A 16,919-nucleotide genomic window follows, 5' to 3' on the forward strand; every position below is an offset into this window, starting at 1 on the left:
AACTCGCTGTTCGAATTCGCTCGCTGAGAGAGAGAGAGGACTACAAAGAGACAAAGAGAGAGAGAGAGAGAGAGAGAGAGAGGAGGCGGTACTCGATCGATCTATGGTAGAGGGTGCAACGTCCAATGTTTTGTGGCAGCGGCAACAATAAGGAAAAGATAAAACCATTAACGCTTAAGTGAAGAAATGTGGAAAACGTTGAAAACGTGGCAAAGGCATGCGGCAACTGTGACGCCCAACACGACACCCAACTTCATATCCAGCTGCTTTACACTCTTCCCTCCATCTTTCACTCTTTCAGTCCTTCAGTCCTTCTCTGCCTCTCTGTCCATCGCTTCCTGCTGTGTCCTCATTGGCATTGGCATCTTCGTGTGCAGCTTCTGCTGTTGTCCTGCCGCCTGCAAATGGTGTTAAAATTAATTTAATTGAATGTGAAATGAAATTTGTTTTGACACACACCAACACACATACACACCAACACACACACACACACTAGAGTCAGCTGTACATGGAGAGCTCGCCAGGATTGCTGTGAATTCCTTGGCTGCCTTTGAATGCCGTTCTTATTGTTTCCCTATCGCAAGCATCGTCGAAACAATTCACAGCCTCATTGCAAAGTCCTTTTCATTCTTCAGTCTCCTCGCCACCCCTCTGCTGCCATCCCCTCCTTGGGGTTGCATTTTGGAGTGGAAGATTCCTTCAATGTGCGGCGAGAATGTGTGAGGAATACTTTAGATACTATCTTCAGCCTCAATTGTTAATCGTCCTGTTGGCCTAATGAACATCCCTTTAAAGAGCTTCAATTGCTCACAAGTCCAAACAGCTTGACGGACAATTCAACTTAACATTCTAATCGAATATGATCGATAACCCATTACAGGTTAATCCCATTTAAATAATTAAGCAAATGCCAGAGCTGTCAACTTGCTTTGTGGCTTTCAAATTGATCAACAAATGTGAATGTCAATGCAATTAGAAAGTTTAAACAACATCCATATAAATAATAAAACTATTTCCGATACTTATTGCTATATATCAATCTTTAACCGCTCTGATTTATTCAAAAATTATATTCACAGCTGCCATTGAACTTGTTTTAAACTTGTTTGATAAATATTACCATTCGTTTGATTTTTTTCTTTCTTTATTTTTTTTGCCACTTGAAGTCGTTGCTTGAAGTAATTTTTAATGTATTTTCAATTTCAATATGTCACCTTTCTGTCTATCGAGTAACTGTCAACTTGTTTTCTTCATTCTGTCAATTTTTGTTTTTAGCAATTGCACTTGTTTTTTAATTTTTGTCATCTTTATGTTAATTGAAAACCAATTCGCTAGCAAATAACAAAAAATAATATTAAATAAAATAAAGGAAATGCGACGAATCAATGTGTCCTTCAAATGGTGGCCCTCCCATTTTGAAGGCCAGAATAAATACACTCTGGACATTTGAAATTGATAGATAAACAAAATGTATGTACTATATAAATAGGCTTATAGATATACATATACAGAAACATATATATATATATTAAAATATTTTTTTTTAATAGCATTTCATTATTGACTTTGGCGTTTTCAATTAAATCACGTAATTGATTAACATTGAAGCGTGTATAAAAATTGAAATTTGTATTTACTTTTTATGATTGCCATGCGGCAGTTCTCTTCGTCCCCCTCCCCGCCATCTTTACTCTCTCTCCCATTTTCTCCTTTGAGTATGTGTGCAGGAGAGGCTTGATCTGTGAGCTACTTCTTATTGTATTTGAATTATGATTTTCCTTACAATAATTCATTTTAAAAGTCTATTTCATTTCCTTCAAGCTATCGACAGTTTTGAAGCTTTGAATTATATTATGTTTATCAAAAGAATCAATTGTGTTAATATTGTTTTAAATATCGTAAATATTGTATTTTTTATGTATTTTCTCTTTCTGTTAACATTATTGATTGTTATGATATTGTTCCTATTATAAATAGTCTTTTTTAACCATGGTTTTTTTGCTTTATCACTTGGCTTTAATAATATAATTTGTAGTATTTTTAGACTTATTCCATAATAACCCTTTATATAAAAGTATTTCTTAGTTTTTAAGTTTTTAGGATCGTAGTATTACAACATGTATTAAATATTAAGCAAATTTTGAAGAGGTATTTCTTTTTTTTATTAAATCCGTTGTGAAATATAATCATATAAAATACAGGGTAAATCCTAGTCGCATACTTCCTTTCAGTTAATTACATTATTCTTATTTATTCTTTTAGGTATGTTTGACTTTTTAAGTGCGATTTGTAGAAGAATAAAAATAATTTTCGTGCTTGAACTTGCAACAATTGCAATTGGTCAGTTTGGATGTGTGTGTGTGTGTGTGTGTATTAATTGCAAAACTAATTTAAAATGTAATTAAAAAATGAAAGTAATAACAATAAAAAGAAGTAGAGGAGTTGTTGTTGCAAGTTGCACGAGTAGTTGCAATTTTTGAGCTGTTGTCCCATAGTCAGCCAGTTGTTTCCCAATTTCCCAATACGAGCTGAATTTCCAGTTGTTCTCCTTTTCTGTCTCTCTCAGTCTCAGTCTCAGTCCCTGTCTCTGTCTCTGTGTCTGTCTCTGGGTTGAGATTTGCATAATAAATGAGATACAAAAGCCAAGCGAGGCTACTGTCACATAGCCACTGGCCGTGTGCCATCTATAATGATGATAATAATGATGCAGATATGTTCAGACAAACACAGACAACACTGATAAAGCCAACTCTCTGTTGGCTGAGGCCCAGGCGAAGGCAGAGGCAGAGGCAAAGGCACGAAGAGGAGGCGTGTCAATGGACTGGAGAGAATTGCCATAGAGGTCGATTCAGAAACAGGTGCAAAAGGGCTAAAGGGAGTTGTTGATTTCCACTCAAAATAGGGTGCATATGCTGCACACAATTGTAGACACACACACACACACACACACACACACACACATGACCTATACACACACACTCACATGGGCTGTCAAATTGTAGGGCGTTGTCGTATGCATACGTATGGCAAAACAATATGCAAATTTCGTTGCATACTTTTTGGAGGCAGCGTGAAAATCATTTCAGCTAAGCAGACACCCAACCAACACACACACACACACACACACATACAGGCAGTCAGTCAGTCAGTCAGTCAGCCCAATCAAACAAATAAACAACAACAGCAAAGAGCAAAAGGATGACGATGCACAGTGGAATAATTCCATTTCCAAGTTGTCTAAAAATTTAAGTCTTTTTTGTTGGTTTTAGGCTTGTTTGTACATATTTCTGGAACACCCCTGTTTCGATAATTTACTTAAAGTCATACAAATTAAATACAAGTTTATTTTTGCTTTTATTATTTTATTTAATAGATTTAATAATGCCTTCGAGCACAATAGGGTAAGCTTTCGTTAATTGCTTTTCGATCAGGCAATCTAAATTTCCAAGACTCGTCATGTTTTCTGCTTTGATAATATAAAAAACAGTAAACAATTTATTAAATAAACAAAACGAGAATTTTAAGTATAATATAGGATTTTTCTATACATCACGTTTAAATACTCTTCATGCTAAAAAATTAAAAGTATTATTCTATCGTTTATTCTTTTATTACTATCTTGAAATACTCAACAAAATCTTTATATAGATATTTAAATTAAATTTTTGTCAATAACTTTTGCCCAACGATCCACAGTACGACGACGTGAATAGCCTGGACTAACGGTAGCAGCTACTAACGGTACTCAGTACTCAGTACGTGGGGCAAGTGGAAAGTGGCAAGTGGCAAGCGGCAACATAATGCCTTTCCGGTATCCAATAAACCGACTGCACTTGGACAGCCCGGATTTCCGCTTGAATCATTGATGAGCTATTAAAGTCATTTCTATTTTGCTGTTTGTTGTGCGGCGCCTCATCCTGCCGTCACTTTTCCCTCTTCTCTCTATCCCGTTTAACGGGCACAACCCGGATGATCTCTTACTCCATTGCAATTGCACTTTCGTCTCTCCTTTTGTTGTTGTTGTGTTGTCGTTGTTGTCGTTGTTGTCATCAACAACTTTTGTCACGTTCATATTTGGTAGTTATCACAGCGCATTGGGGAATTCGTTGCAAATTAAGCATGCAACTCGTTTTGAGGCAGATACACCTGACCATATGTGATTCAGCACTTATCGATAACAATCGAAGAAAATATATATATAAATATTTTATTTGTTTAATCGCTATATTTCGTTTAAAATAATCTATTAACTTATCAACTTATTTAAGAAACTCTTAAAATCACATTTTTACGTATGCTCAATATGCTTTACCACTTTTATTCACATAAATAACTATCGATAACCGTGAAATTAAATATATTTCTATTGATTTCCTTTTTATTAGCATGAACTAATAAATAAACAACTTTCTCATAGACTTTCAAAAGCAGTTATGTTATTGACATGATATCGAAAACAATCGATAAATAGTATGCTTTTGCTTAACGGTAATTTTTAAGAAACTAAATAATGCAATCAATGCTAGCTTTCGATTAATATAAAAATCGATTTCCGAAAAAGTCGATAAATGTGAAAATTGATAACTTAAGTCAGCAGATTACAGCTATAGTAATCTATGCTTGTATCCCAAAGAGTTGTATATATAAGAATATATATCACTTTTTAAATTTAATTTGCCAGTTAGAGACAAAATCACAATTTATCGATTAATCAAGAGATGGGGTATATTGTGGATTACTTTGTGAAACTCAACAGTATAGTTATTCTTTGAGCTTTAATTGGGCCATACAGCCACTTTTTACCAAAGCACTCAGCTGACCATCGATAAATAGGTTATCGATAAGTGCTGTAGCTTTAAGCCAGCATGATAAATGATTACATTAAGCGCGTATCGCAATTTACAAAAGTAAACTTCGAACGAAAAAGCGCACACAGAAACAGAGGGGTGTGTCGGTGTTGTTGTGCGTGAGAGTGTGTGTGTGTGTGTGTGTGTGTGTGTGTGTGCGTGTGTATGTATGTAATTTGATGAAACAATTAGCGAATCGAAAATTTGATTTAAGCTGCTTTTAAAAGGCGCACACGCGACATCACGAAGCATCCTGGAAGCGTCCATTGTTTTTGCCGTTGTCCTTTTGCGGCATCCTTAATGAATCTCGACATTGGACTTGAGCTGGGCAGGTGGTGCCATGGGGATGACGGTGGGGGTTATGGGTGGGGGTGGTGGGCTGATTGCTAAAAAGCTTAAGAGCCAACAATTGAACGAAATTCTCGGCCGCACTCGAGTCTCTGGTTGAGTTGGACGTGGCAATTGTCCACGAAGGACATTGACGGAAATGAAAAGATAATTTACCCGCATGTTTCGAACAACAGCGTGTGCCACGCCCCCCTCATGCCGCCACCCCTTTGCCTACACAGCACAATGTGTAATCGAAGCTCTGGACGAGGTCCTGGAACTGAGCCCGAGCCTGAGCCTTAACCTGGAGCACGCTGTCGCCATCATGCCGCTAATGCTAATGCTGGTTATCTGTCTATCCATCAGCCGTGGCCATGTTATGATGTAAATGCCGTCGACTGATGTCTCGTCGTGTCGGTTGCTCTCCTGCTGCCACCGATGATGTTAATGGCCACCACAGTGCTTCCGGCTCCCGACTCCGACCCTGACACTGACTCCGACTTCAAATCCGCCTACAGATTCCGGATTCAGCTTCGACTGCTGCAATGGCGACTCCTGTTTGACGCAAATATGTTGCTTCCCGTCTTGCCATTGAACAGACAGACTGCCAAACATTTAGTCTGTCTACGACTGCTACTGCTACCACACACACACACATACGCATACACACACACTCACAAATTTATTATACCCTGTGCCCGTAGAAATGTCACAGACATGAGTATGATATCTTTGTGCAAGTTTATGCTACAGACAAAATTAAAATATCTACAATCACTAAAAATGTTTATAACTTTTTAAATAAAATAAAAACCAGAACTAAAGAAGAGACTTCCGCGAAGAAAATTAAATAGATACATAAAAACAGCGTTAGCTTGCAGAGCCGAAATTTCAAATATTTCAACAAAAAAAATTACACCTACTCAAATCAAATAAAAATATAATTGTTCCTAATGGTAACTTTCAGTAAAATTAAATTTTATCCGTTTGCAGCAAGGTATACTAATGAGTGTAAATTCCAACTCCGCAGTAGTAGCTCAGTCAAGATCAAAGTTTTTATACCCGTTACTTAAAAAATAAGTAAAAGGGTATATTGTGCTCGTTGGAATGTATGTAGCAGGGAGAAGGAGGCATCTCCGACCACATAAAAAACATAAATTCTTGTTCAGCATCAACAGCCGAGTCGATATGGCCATGTTCGACTGTCTGTCCGTCCGCCTGTCTGTCTGTCCGTCCGTTTGAGCGCCTAGATCTCAGAGACTATAAGAGATAGAGATACCAAATTTGGCACACAGATTTCTGTAGACCCCACGCAGGTCAAGTTTGTTTTAAATGTTGAAAATTGAGAAAAACCACCACATCCACAGTTTTCAAGATAATCCAGCTTTTATGGTAATTAACGTTATCTATTATTATTATCTACAATATCACTTAACCGCAGCAAGATCGGACAAGTATAACGGGAGTAATAGCTAACCAAAGTTACTAATAAAGTTAATATTTGAATACAATCAACTAAAAGTATGCAGTAGTTTTTATTAAGTAATAATTTCTGTTAAGTACTTTTATATATAATGAAAAAAGTATTAGGTATCCTTTGGTCGGGACTATTGCCTTTCCCACTTGTTTTTTCTCTATTTGGAATGCAAAATAGATAAAAAAAAGCAATGGGGATATTTTAAAGATACAGCTTTAAGTCTTGAAATACCTATAAACTTCCATAAACTTAATTAAACCTTAAAATTTCAATATGATAGAAGAAGAGACACAAAAGTTGTGTACAATTTATATCTAAAGACTGGGTGCAGGGTATCTCGTTGATCGAGTACAGTCGATTAGCGCATATCTGTTGTTCTTAGACATCTGAGCATGAATGAATAACTGAGCCCGCAACTGGAACTGGCTATAGATTTGGGTACGCTAACATCAGTTGTAGGGGTTGGAGGGTGAGGGGTAAATGGTTAGTGGTAAGGGGTTAGGCGTCCCATAAAGTCGGGGGTTGAGGCATATACACTCTGGCAGCTCCCTGGACATTGCTATTGCTGCTGGCATAGCTGGCTCTTCTGGGTTATATTTGAATGCCAAGTTGCCAGTTGTCACAAAGTGAGTGAAATATAGCCAAAATGTCAAATGTCAGCGAAAGACATTATTACTGGCTAGTTGATCCGTCGTCCTACCACGACGTCGACGTCGACTACCCAACATTCTGCTCCTTACCTCAGTCTCAGTCTCAATTTCTCCCTCTCCCTTTCCTCATTCCCAATCTCGCATTCTGTCTACGAATTGTCGCCGTCTGGTATCGTGTACGGCGCAGATAATCAATAAGCACACGCACTCTGTGCGTGTGTGTGTGCGTTTGTGTGTGCGAGTGTGTGTATGTCACTCTGCAGACCGTCAACTGAGACCATGTCAGCCCATCAGCCGCAATCATCAGCGTCTCTTTTTACTTTAAAACTTCATGTCCTGCCAATTCTTCGTTTCAATTTTCACAAATTTCTGCAGAAAATGAATTATATTAAAACGAATGCTCAAGTTTCATTTAATAGAATCCAAGTAATCGATTATTAGATTTCGCAAATAAAAAAAAAACAAATTTGGTAGGTCAGCTTCAAGTTGAAAATTGCATCAAGCTGCTGACGAGAAAGTTAGACTTTCGAGCAAAGTTTAATCCGTAAACTTTATGAAAGGTTAAGGATAGGAACAGGTATCATATGGCTAATCCCTCTACATTTCAAAGGTCATTCAAATGACAGAGAAAACGTGAATGCTTCGATTTCTCGCTTTAATTCTACACAAGTTTCAGGAAATTTATAAAAATACATTAAGGGTCGATTTTTTAATGTCTCCTTAAATTTTATAAAATAGATAAGTTCAAATTTGACATAGATTTCTATACATTTTACGTCAAAATGTCTGTTGTATAGATATCAAACAACTTAAATAGACATTGAAAAATCGACCCTAAATATATAATAATCATATAATTAAGTGCCCAATACACTTTATACATATAAATACAATACACTTTATACAATACAATAAGAATTCTAATTTATAATTTTATTACATAAAAACCCCTTAAATAGACATTAAAAAATCGGCCCTAAATAATAATATAATAATAATAATAATAATAATAATCATATAATAAAGTGCCTAATACACTTTACCCGTTCCTCACAAGAATTCTCATCTATAATTTTATTACATAAAAACTGAGAAAAAAAAAACAAAACAGATTTAATTTAATCAACTTGAAAAAGCTTAAGATCTTAAAATAAAGTCTGATAAAGCTCTAAAGGCTATCATGTGCTTTTCAAGGTTTTTAAAACCACTTGAAATAGTTTTAAAATGTATTTTTCGTTATTTATTTGTTGCTAATGTCATTGCGACGTTAATTTAATAATTTGACTTTATTATACAAAATATTCGAATATTTTGACCAAGTTGAAATTTAGTGTTGATTAAAAAGCTGAAGTTTGTGTAGTCAACGGACAAAGAATGGAGAAGCTAAGGGAGAGCGAAGTGCGCGAGTTCTTTGTGGGTGACTACAAGGTGCTGGGACAGTTTGACAGCGGTTCCTTTGGGGACATCTATCTGGGTAAATCTCTGTACACGGGCGAGAAGGTTGCCATCAAGGTGGAAAAGACAGGAACACCGCATCCGCAGCTAGCCTATGAGTATCGTGTCTATCGGGCCATACGTCCAGCGTTGGGATTACCAAAGATCCATTACTTTTCCGAAGAGGATGATTACTGTGCCATGGTCATGGAGTTGCTGGGACCCTCGTTGGATTACCTCTTTGAGTTTTGCAGTCGATGCTTCACCATTAAGACGGTGCTCCTGCTGGCGGATGAGATGCTGCTGCGCTTGGAGCAGGTGCACGGTCGGGGATTTGTGCATCGGGACATTAAGCCGGATAATTTCCTCATTGGACGCGACATCACATGTAAAAGACTACATCTGATTGATTTTGGATTGTCAAAGAAGTATTGGGATCCCAATACCTTGGTGCATATACCCTATCGAGAGGGTTGCAGTCTGACGGGGACAGCACGCTTCACCTCGATCTCCTCGCACGAAGGTGTCGAGCAATCGCGTCGGGATGATCTAATTTCTGTGGGGTATGTCCTCATCTACTTTCTTCGCGGTAATCTGCCCTGGCAGGGCATCAAGGCCTCCACCAAGCAGCAAAAATACGAGCGCATTCATGAGATGAAGCGTTCCATTAGCAATGAGAAACTCTGTCAGGGATTTCCCAGCGAGTTTCCCATGTACCTCAACTATTGTCACCAGCTCGGCTTCGATGAGGATCCAGATTACAACAAGCTTCGTAAGATGTTCCGACAATTGCGCATGAAGTTGTATGTGATTAATAACCAGATCTTTGACTGGGAAATGCTCACCATCGATTTTCATCGCAATCAATCAAATCCGGGCATCGGTATGAGAGTTCCACCCGTAAAACGCAAGCCGGACCAAGGATCCAGCGGTTTTCCCATCATTCGTAATGAGAAGTGCAACCGCTGGGACTAACGAACTGGTTCCGAAGAACTTGCGGTACTAGCGTGTGTTCAACTCTCGAGTAATTCGGATAAAATAATAGCTAAATTAGCTCAATATTGTACGATTTAAAGATGGGATCTAATGATTCCAAAGTTGGTTTGGAACTAGCGTAAATAAAATTATTAATTAATTAGAAGTTTTAATAAATGTATAGCATAGTTGGGAAAGTCGCAAGTTTCGACACTCTCATGGAACTTGTGAACTAGTTACGATAAATATATAATATTTCTAAGGCTACACTGATAAAAAAATGTTCTAAAATCAAGATTTTGGGCTCAGAACTAAAAATTATGTGCTAAAAAATGCGTTGAGAACATTAAATTCTTAAATTAAGAGAAAAGATCTTGATTTTAAGAAAATTTTAAATAAGACCAAGCTCTTATTTAAGAATAAATGTTCTTTAAATTAAAAATAAAATAATAAAAATATATTAATTAATTATTAATTTTTTTTATTATTAAATTTATTCTGTTTTAGTAATTTTATAAAATAGTACCAATTTATACTTTTCTAATAATTTAAGGATTTTAATTCTTATATTAAGACTTTAAGATTTTTTAGAATAATAATCAAGTTTTTGTAATTTGGTCTTAAAATAATCTTATTTTAAGAACAAAATATTTGAGATGAATGTTCTTGATTTTAGAAGTTGGTCTGTTTTTTCAGTGTATATAAAACTGTAAGAACTTGATAGCACTAGCTAAATCTGTCGATAAAATGAAAAGTAATGAATGCGTAGTTAAACTTTCGGTACCAGCAAAGGAATTTAAAACTAGTCTATAAATAAATACGATAAAATAAGGTTTTATTTCAACAATTACTGCGAGTTTGTGAGCGAATGATTCACAAACTATTCAGATTCACTCATTCAACGATAGCTGAGATTCTTTCGAATCTCTTGAGAATTTCAGGATTAGTTGAGTGAAAAAAGTGAAAATGAATTCCAGTTTTTATTGCTGCTTTCTTTTGTCTGAGCTAAGAGCTATTTTGAAAACATGCTCAACAGCTATGCGAGAAGCTATCACCTTAATTCCTTGCATCTGGAATATACACCCCCAAGCAGAGAAAGGGCAGAAAGTAGTAGAAAGAGAACCGAAAGATGGCAAGAGAAATCACAATCACATTTTGCCATAGTTCTACACACTCAACAAACAAATGACAAGAGATGGTGCAATGGAATGAGGTAAGCTGAATGGGAAGAGTACAATTGAGTCGGTATCTAGGGCTAGGTTGCAGGCAGGGACAATTGTGTGGGAAGGGTAGGTGGGATGTGTGGGTTTGGATTGCTCGAATGGGCGGCATCAACAACCACGCTCCAACGGCGACAGCTAATAAAAATTGTCCAGTTTTTCCAATTTGAGAGATGCCAATGCCAACGCCTTGCCACATGCCCCTGCTGCTGCCACAGGCTCCACTCCCCCTCTGCTCTGGCACTCGTGCAACAACAGAGAGCAAGCGGCAAATAGAGCAATTTAAATTGGAACGTGATTATGCAAACGTTTGCGCAGCTTAACTCAAGTGGTGCTCCGTGCCGCTTAGCCAGTTGCCGCTTGCCCCACACACACACACACACACACACACACACATATATATACATGTGGGCGGGGAGTGGGCATGGCTGCTGGTCATGCATTACACGACGTAAATCAATTTTTAAGGACTATGCCATACAACAAATCCGTTGAAAGTGTCAAACATGCTGCATGTGGCAAGGTTTTAGATAGTGTGTGTGTGTGTCAGTTACAACTACAAATACGAGATTACAAACTAACTACCAAAATATGTAACATAAGCATGTTGAGTATGTATGTAGATTGTGTGCTGCTTCTTCTTGCCTACGACTTTTGAATTTCATATTCGATTGCATGGAATTTTGTAGGGTTATTGGAAATAATCGAAATAGATTTCTTTAATCCATAAAAAAAATAAATAATAATTATTAAACCAGGTTTAAGCTTCAGCTGCTCTCAGTTTGATAAAACGGCGCCAGAGAGGCGCACAAGCACTCGAGCAAATATATGCCGATCGCTGAAGTCTTTGCTTTAATTCTATATAATAATTGCAAATATTGTATGTATACTTTATAGGATTAAATATGTTGTTTTGTCCATTACCAATATCTGTGTCAAACTTTCACTGCAGCCAGTTGAGGAGGCGCCGCAAAATGTGGCAACGCAAAGTCAAACGTTCGAGTAGAAAGAGACAAGTTGACACGCCCATGAGAAAAGCGAGACAGCGATATACGCCTTTTAGCATACGATTCGTAATGCGTGGCACCAACTGAAGATTGTCGCCTAGATCGGCATATGCCACTTGGAGGTACCGCCGCTCAATGTGACTCAACACGCCGGAACTGAGCAACTGGGCGATCTTCCTATCAAAGGTGAACTTGAAGATAGAATTGTGGGGAAAATAGATGACGAGCTGATATAGATAAATTGGTTCCCGGACATAAGTTAAGCGACTTCTGTTCCGATGTCGCACATTCCAATGCGCCAAGTTGTTGAGCAGCGAAATTGTGGCAAGTTTGGCACCTGGTGGCGCCTCCTGTACGATCTCATAGCGTTGCGAGAAATTGCCGTTGATAACGCGTGTCAACTGAGGCGGATAGAAATCATGATACCCTGTACTGATCAGTGTATAATTCTGCAGCAACAATCCGTTCAGTCCATGGGGCAAACCCTTCTGAGGATTTGTCCTCAACACATCGAAGAGCTTCGCTTGGTAGGCGCAACGCAGCACCAGCGTGAGCAGCAACCAATTGGCCATCATGTGACGCAGGAATCCGCTGTGGGGCAAGCGATGCACTGGCACCGCATTGCCAATCGTCGACGCCAAGAGATTCTCCAGCGGATGCTTCAATCTCATGCGTTGCCCCAGACAACGGGCACAGATCAAAGCGACCAGGAAGCTCAACAAAAGGCAGAACCACACCTTGCCTCGAAATGGACGCATCAACTGGCCAAAGGGTCCAAAGTAACGCTCTTTGCGCACCACAAATATGAAGTAACTCTGGTGGTAAACCACCGATGTGGTGAATTGCACCCGACGCGGATCCGAGCCACTGAAACCTCCAATTGCAAGGTCCGCCTTACCGGTGGCAAGCTGGAAGAGAAAGAGAGAAGAAATGTAGTAAAGAAATACTATCGATAACATTGAGTTGTGTGAATTTTGAAGCTATCAATAGCATAACATTTTTTATATTTTAAGCATCTGTCAATAGACTCCTTGTCTTCTTAACTGCAGATTGTTGTTAAGCTACCGATATTTAAAATATACTTAATAGAAATACTATCGATAACATATAATTGTTTTAGTAAAGAAATACTATCGATATTATTGAATTGTGTGAGTTTTGAAGCAATCAATAGCATAACATTCTTTAAATTTTAAGCATCTGTCAAGAGACTCCTTGTCTTCTTAGCTGCAGATTGTTGTTAAGCTACCGATATTTAAAATATACTTAATCGTAATACTATCGATAGCATATAATTGTTTGCAATTTCAAGCATCTGTCAAGAGACTCCTTGTCTTCTTAACTGCAGATTGTTGTTAAGCTACCGATATTTAAAATATACTTTATCGTAATACTATCGATAACATATAATTGTTTTAGTAAAGAAATACTATCGATAACATTGAATTGTGTGAATTTGGAAGCTATTAATAGCATAACATTCTGTTAATTTTAAGCATCTGTCAAGAGACTCCTTGTCTTCTTAGCTTCAGATAATTGTTAAGCTACCGATATTTAAAATAGATTTAATCGTAATACTATCGATAACATATAATTGTTTGCAATTTTAAGCATCTGTCAATAGACTCCTTGTCTTCTTAACTGCAGATTGTTGTTAAGCTACCGATATTTAAAATATACTTTATCGTAATACTATCGATAACATATAATTGTTTTAGTAAAGAAATACTATCGATAACATTGAATTGTGTGAATTTGGAAGCTATTAATAGCATAACATTCTGTTAATTTTAAGCATCTGTCAAGAGACTCCTTGTCTTCTTAGCTTCAGATAATTGTTAAGCTACCGATAATTAAAATATATTTAATCGTAATACTATCGATAACATATAATTGTTTGCAATTTTAGGCATCTGTCAATTGACTTCTTGTCTTCTTAACTTCAGATTGTTGTTAAGCTACCGATATTTAAAATATACTTAATCGTAATACTATCGATAACATATAATTGTTTTAAAGTGTAGCACATATCGATATGTATAGCATCTATACAACATCTATCGATACTTGCGATAAATTTGGTTTAAAGCTCCGACGATGTTTGGTATGCTATCGATAGAGTACTACTATTTTTATCGATTTATTGATAGTTACCTGGGCAAAGCAGCCGTTCATGGTATCGTCGCTAAATATCTCGCTCTTCTCCTCGGGAATCATGAGGCGCACCCGAAATCTCAAGGCCGTCGCCAAAAGCCGCAGAAGCTCTCCATCGATACCACGCAGTGCCTGGACATCGATAAACGCGCCATCTTCGGGCAATGGGGCGCCATCTGCCGGCTGATACATGAAATGCGGCGGCAACTGGTGACCGGTCACATTGATGGCACAGTTATTGAGATTGTTGAACCGCAGCGGAAAAAGCTCGTCGTGAAAAAGATTTCCATTGGAAAGAAACCGATTACTTCGATACGCATTGATGCCCGGAGTGCAGTCCTTGTTGAAGAGCCGATAGGCATACAGGGCAATCTCTCCATCGTATCTCTGAGCCAACACCACCACATTGATAACACGATTCAGCAGAGCCACATAGCAGACTCTACTCACCGAGCGCCGTAACTCTGGTTCCGGCTGACGGGACAACAACACTACCAAAAAGTAGAATTCCCGCTCATTCAGCGTGTTCGTATAGTTCAGGTACATATGGCTATAAGAAGTAGAGAGGAGAAAAAGAGATTGTGAAATAAAGGCAAAAAAAATTATAAATGAATGAAAGAGCAATAGAAAATGATTAACGGAACAACGGGAATAGAGAATATTTATAGGAAAGAAAGCAAGAAATTAGTAAGAAAACGCTGGAGGAGATAGGAAGAATATTCGAGAGAATAAGAACAAGAAAGCTGGAGAAATATTAGAATTCAAAGGAAAAAGGTGAGAGTTGCAATAATAATACGCAAGGGGGCTCGGCCCCCTGCTCACTTTGCTCGCGGTGAGGTGCGGCTACAGTCGAGCACGCTCGACAGTAGGATACCCTGAGCCCAGGTAATTTTTAATAAAAGTTGATTTTCGACCACTTGTTCCTATGGCAGCTATATGATATATGGAACCGATTTGAACCAAATCTGGTCAGAATGTACAAAACCAACATTAATGTATATTCTATACGTTTAATTAGGATGTCTTAAAAAACAAAAAACTTTTTCATACTAAAACTTGATTTTCTACCGATCGGTCCTATGACAGCTATATGATATAGTCGACCGATTTGAACAAACTTCGGCCAGGATGGACAAAACCAAGTCAAATGCATATTCTATCAGTTTGATTAAGATATCTCAAAAAACAAAAAACTTTTTCATACTAAGACATATTTTTCGATTGAGCGTCTCTATTCCAGCTATATGATATAGTTTACCGATTTGAACCAAATTTGGTCAGGATGTATAATACCAGCCCAGATGGATATTCTATCAGTTTGGTTATGATATCGCAGCAAACAAAAAACTTTTTCTTACTAAAACTTCATTTTCGATGTATCGTTCCTATGGCAGCTATATGATATAGTGGTCCGATCCAAAAATAAAAACAAACTTGATCTGCCTATGGTATCCAGGAACCTACATACCAATTTAGAAGTCTAGAGCTCTTAGGGTTTATGAGATTAAAGCGTTCAAACAGACGGACAGACAGACGGACAGACAGACAGACAGACAGACAGACAGACGGACATGGCTCAATCGGCTCATTATACCCTTTTTTGGCCATTTTCAATGGGCTCAGGGAATAAAAAGGAGATAAGCAATATTTGAATACAGATTGGAGAGAAAGTTGTAAAAATGAGCTCTCTTCTGAGCACCCAACCTGCTACTCACTCGAGAGCATGTGCCTCGTGCACCACAAAGAGCGTGTAGTCCCTGACGGACTCGTGTGGGGCGCCACTGTAGAGAAGCAGCGTCAGTTGCGGCGCCAACTGTTGCAACATCTGACCAACGAACTGTCGCTGCTGCTGAAGCTGGGCATCGTTGCAATCCCGGCAATCGCGGCGAATGACGAGTGTGTTGATGCGTGTGGCAATGTATCGAGTTGCCACATGAACTGTGGCATTCGCCAGACGCTCCATGCTCGGATCGAGACTTGGCAAGCTGAAGTGTAGTCCCGCTGCAAGGCTGAGGCAGCCGTATGCCAACAGCTGGCCACTGAACTGCATGGAAAACACGTTGCACGGTGCTTGAGTGGCAAGCAGGACATGCCGCAGGCCATGACACCGACTCTGGCTCCGACTTCGATTCCAATTCCGATTCTGACTTGGCACTAATGTAATTGTCGCTGATCGTTGGCAATGATTAGTATTATAAATGGAATTGAATCGATAATTTCAACTAATTAAAAGCAACTTTTCTAGAATTTACATTGTAGAGTTCTAATATACCCAATTCCCATATCGCTAGAGTTCACATAATTGATTATTTAGGAAATGTAAGCGTTAAAAGATTCTGAAAGTTTGATAAGTTAAGTTAATAATAATTTAGAAATATGTTTTTCACTTCTTAACTTTTTGATGTGAGGAAATGTATTTATATAATTTTGTTTAAAGATATTCAAAAATTAATAATTATATATTAATTAATTTATTATATTCATTTTATTTTTTACCTCAATTTTGCATTCAAATCCCCATTAGAAAACTATTTATGAACTTAAACTTAATGTGAGCTTAGATTATGATTGAAAAATTGACAATTTTAATGTCCTAATAGTTTCAGATATATTACGTGTGTTATTAAAATAAGGTGAGGGGTACAGTTTTAATAGAAGTTAAGTCTGAATATGTTTTAATAGAAGTTAAGTCTGAATATGTTTAGCTATGGCCAACTATAGATACTCTATACCTAATGTACACCCTCCTCCCTCTGTAGGCTCTACTCCGATGTCGCTCATCACTCAAATGGAGGCAAAAGAAATAAGCGCCACAAAACGCACACTCT

At 37.8% G+C, this 16,919-nt stretch overlaps 2 protein-coding genes across 2 annotated transcripts; one reads left to right on the forward strand and one right to left on the reverse strand.

Moving 5' to 3' along the window:
• Positions 1 to 8,549: 8,549 nt before the first annotated feature.
• LOC117790012 (casein kinase I) lies at positions 8,550 to 9,876 on the forward strand. Its single transcript, XM_034629250.1, has one exon. It carries the CDS (start codon positions 8,676 to 8,678, stop codon positions 9,708 to 9,710), a length of 1,035 nt encoding a protein of 344 aa, XP_034485141.1. The 5' UTR covers positions 8,550 to 8,675; the 3' UTR covers positions 9,711 to 9,876.
• A 1,997-nt stretch (positions 9,877 to 11,873) lies between these two features.
• On the reverse strand, positions 11,874 to 16,374 carry LOC117785819. The gene is made up of 4 exons (XM_034624065.1): positions 16,344 to 16,374; positions 15,807 to 16,260; positions 14,092 to 14,641; positions 11,874 to 12,845 (listed from the first exon to the last, which is right to left on the reverse strand). The coding sequence occupies exons 1-4, from the start codon at positions 16,372 to 16,374 to the stop codon at positions 11,874 to 11,876; spliced, it is 2,007 nt and encodes a 668-aa protein (XP_034479956.1).
• Between the last annotated feature and the right edge of the window lie 545 nt (positions 16,375 to 16,919).

The sequence above is a fragment of the Drosophila innubila genome, chromosome X, assembly GCF_004354385.1.
Source record: "Drosophila innubila isolate TH190305 chromosome X, UK_Dinn_1.0, whole genome shotgun sequence".
In the NCBI taxonomy this organism is placed as follows: domain Eukaryota; kingdom Metazoa; phylum Arthropoda; class Insecta; order Diptera; family Drosophilidae; genus Drosophila; species Drosophila innubila.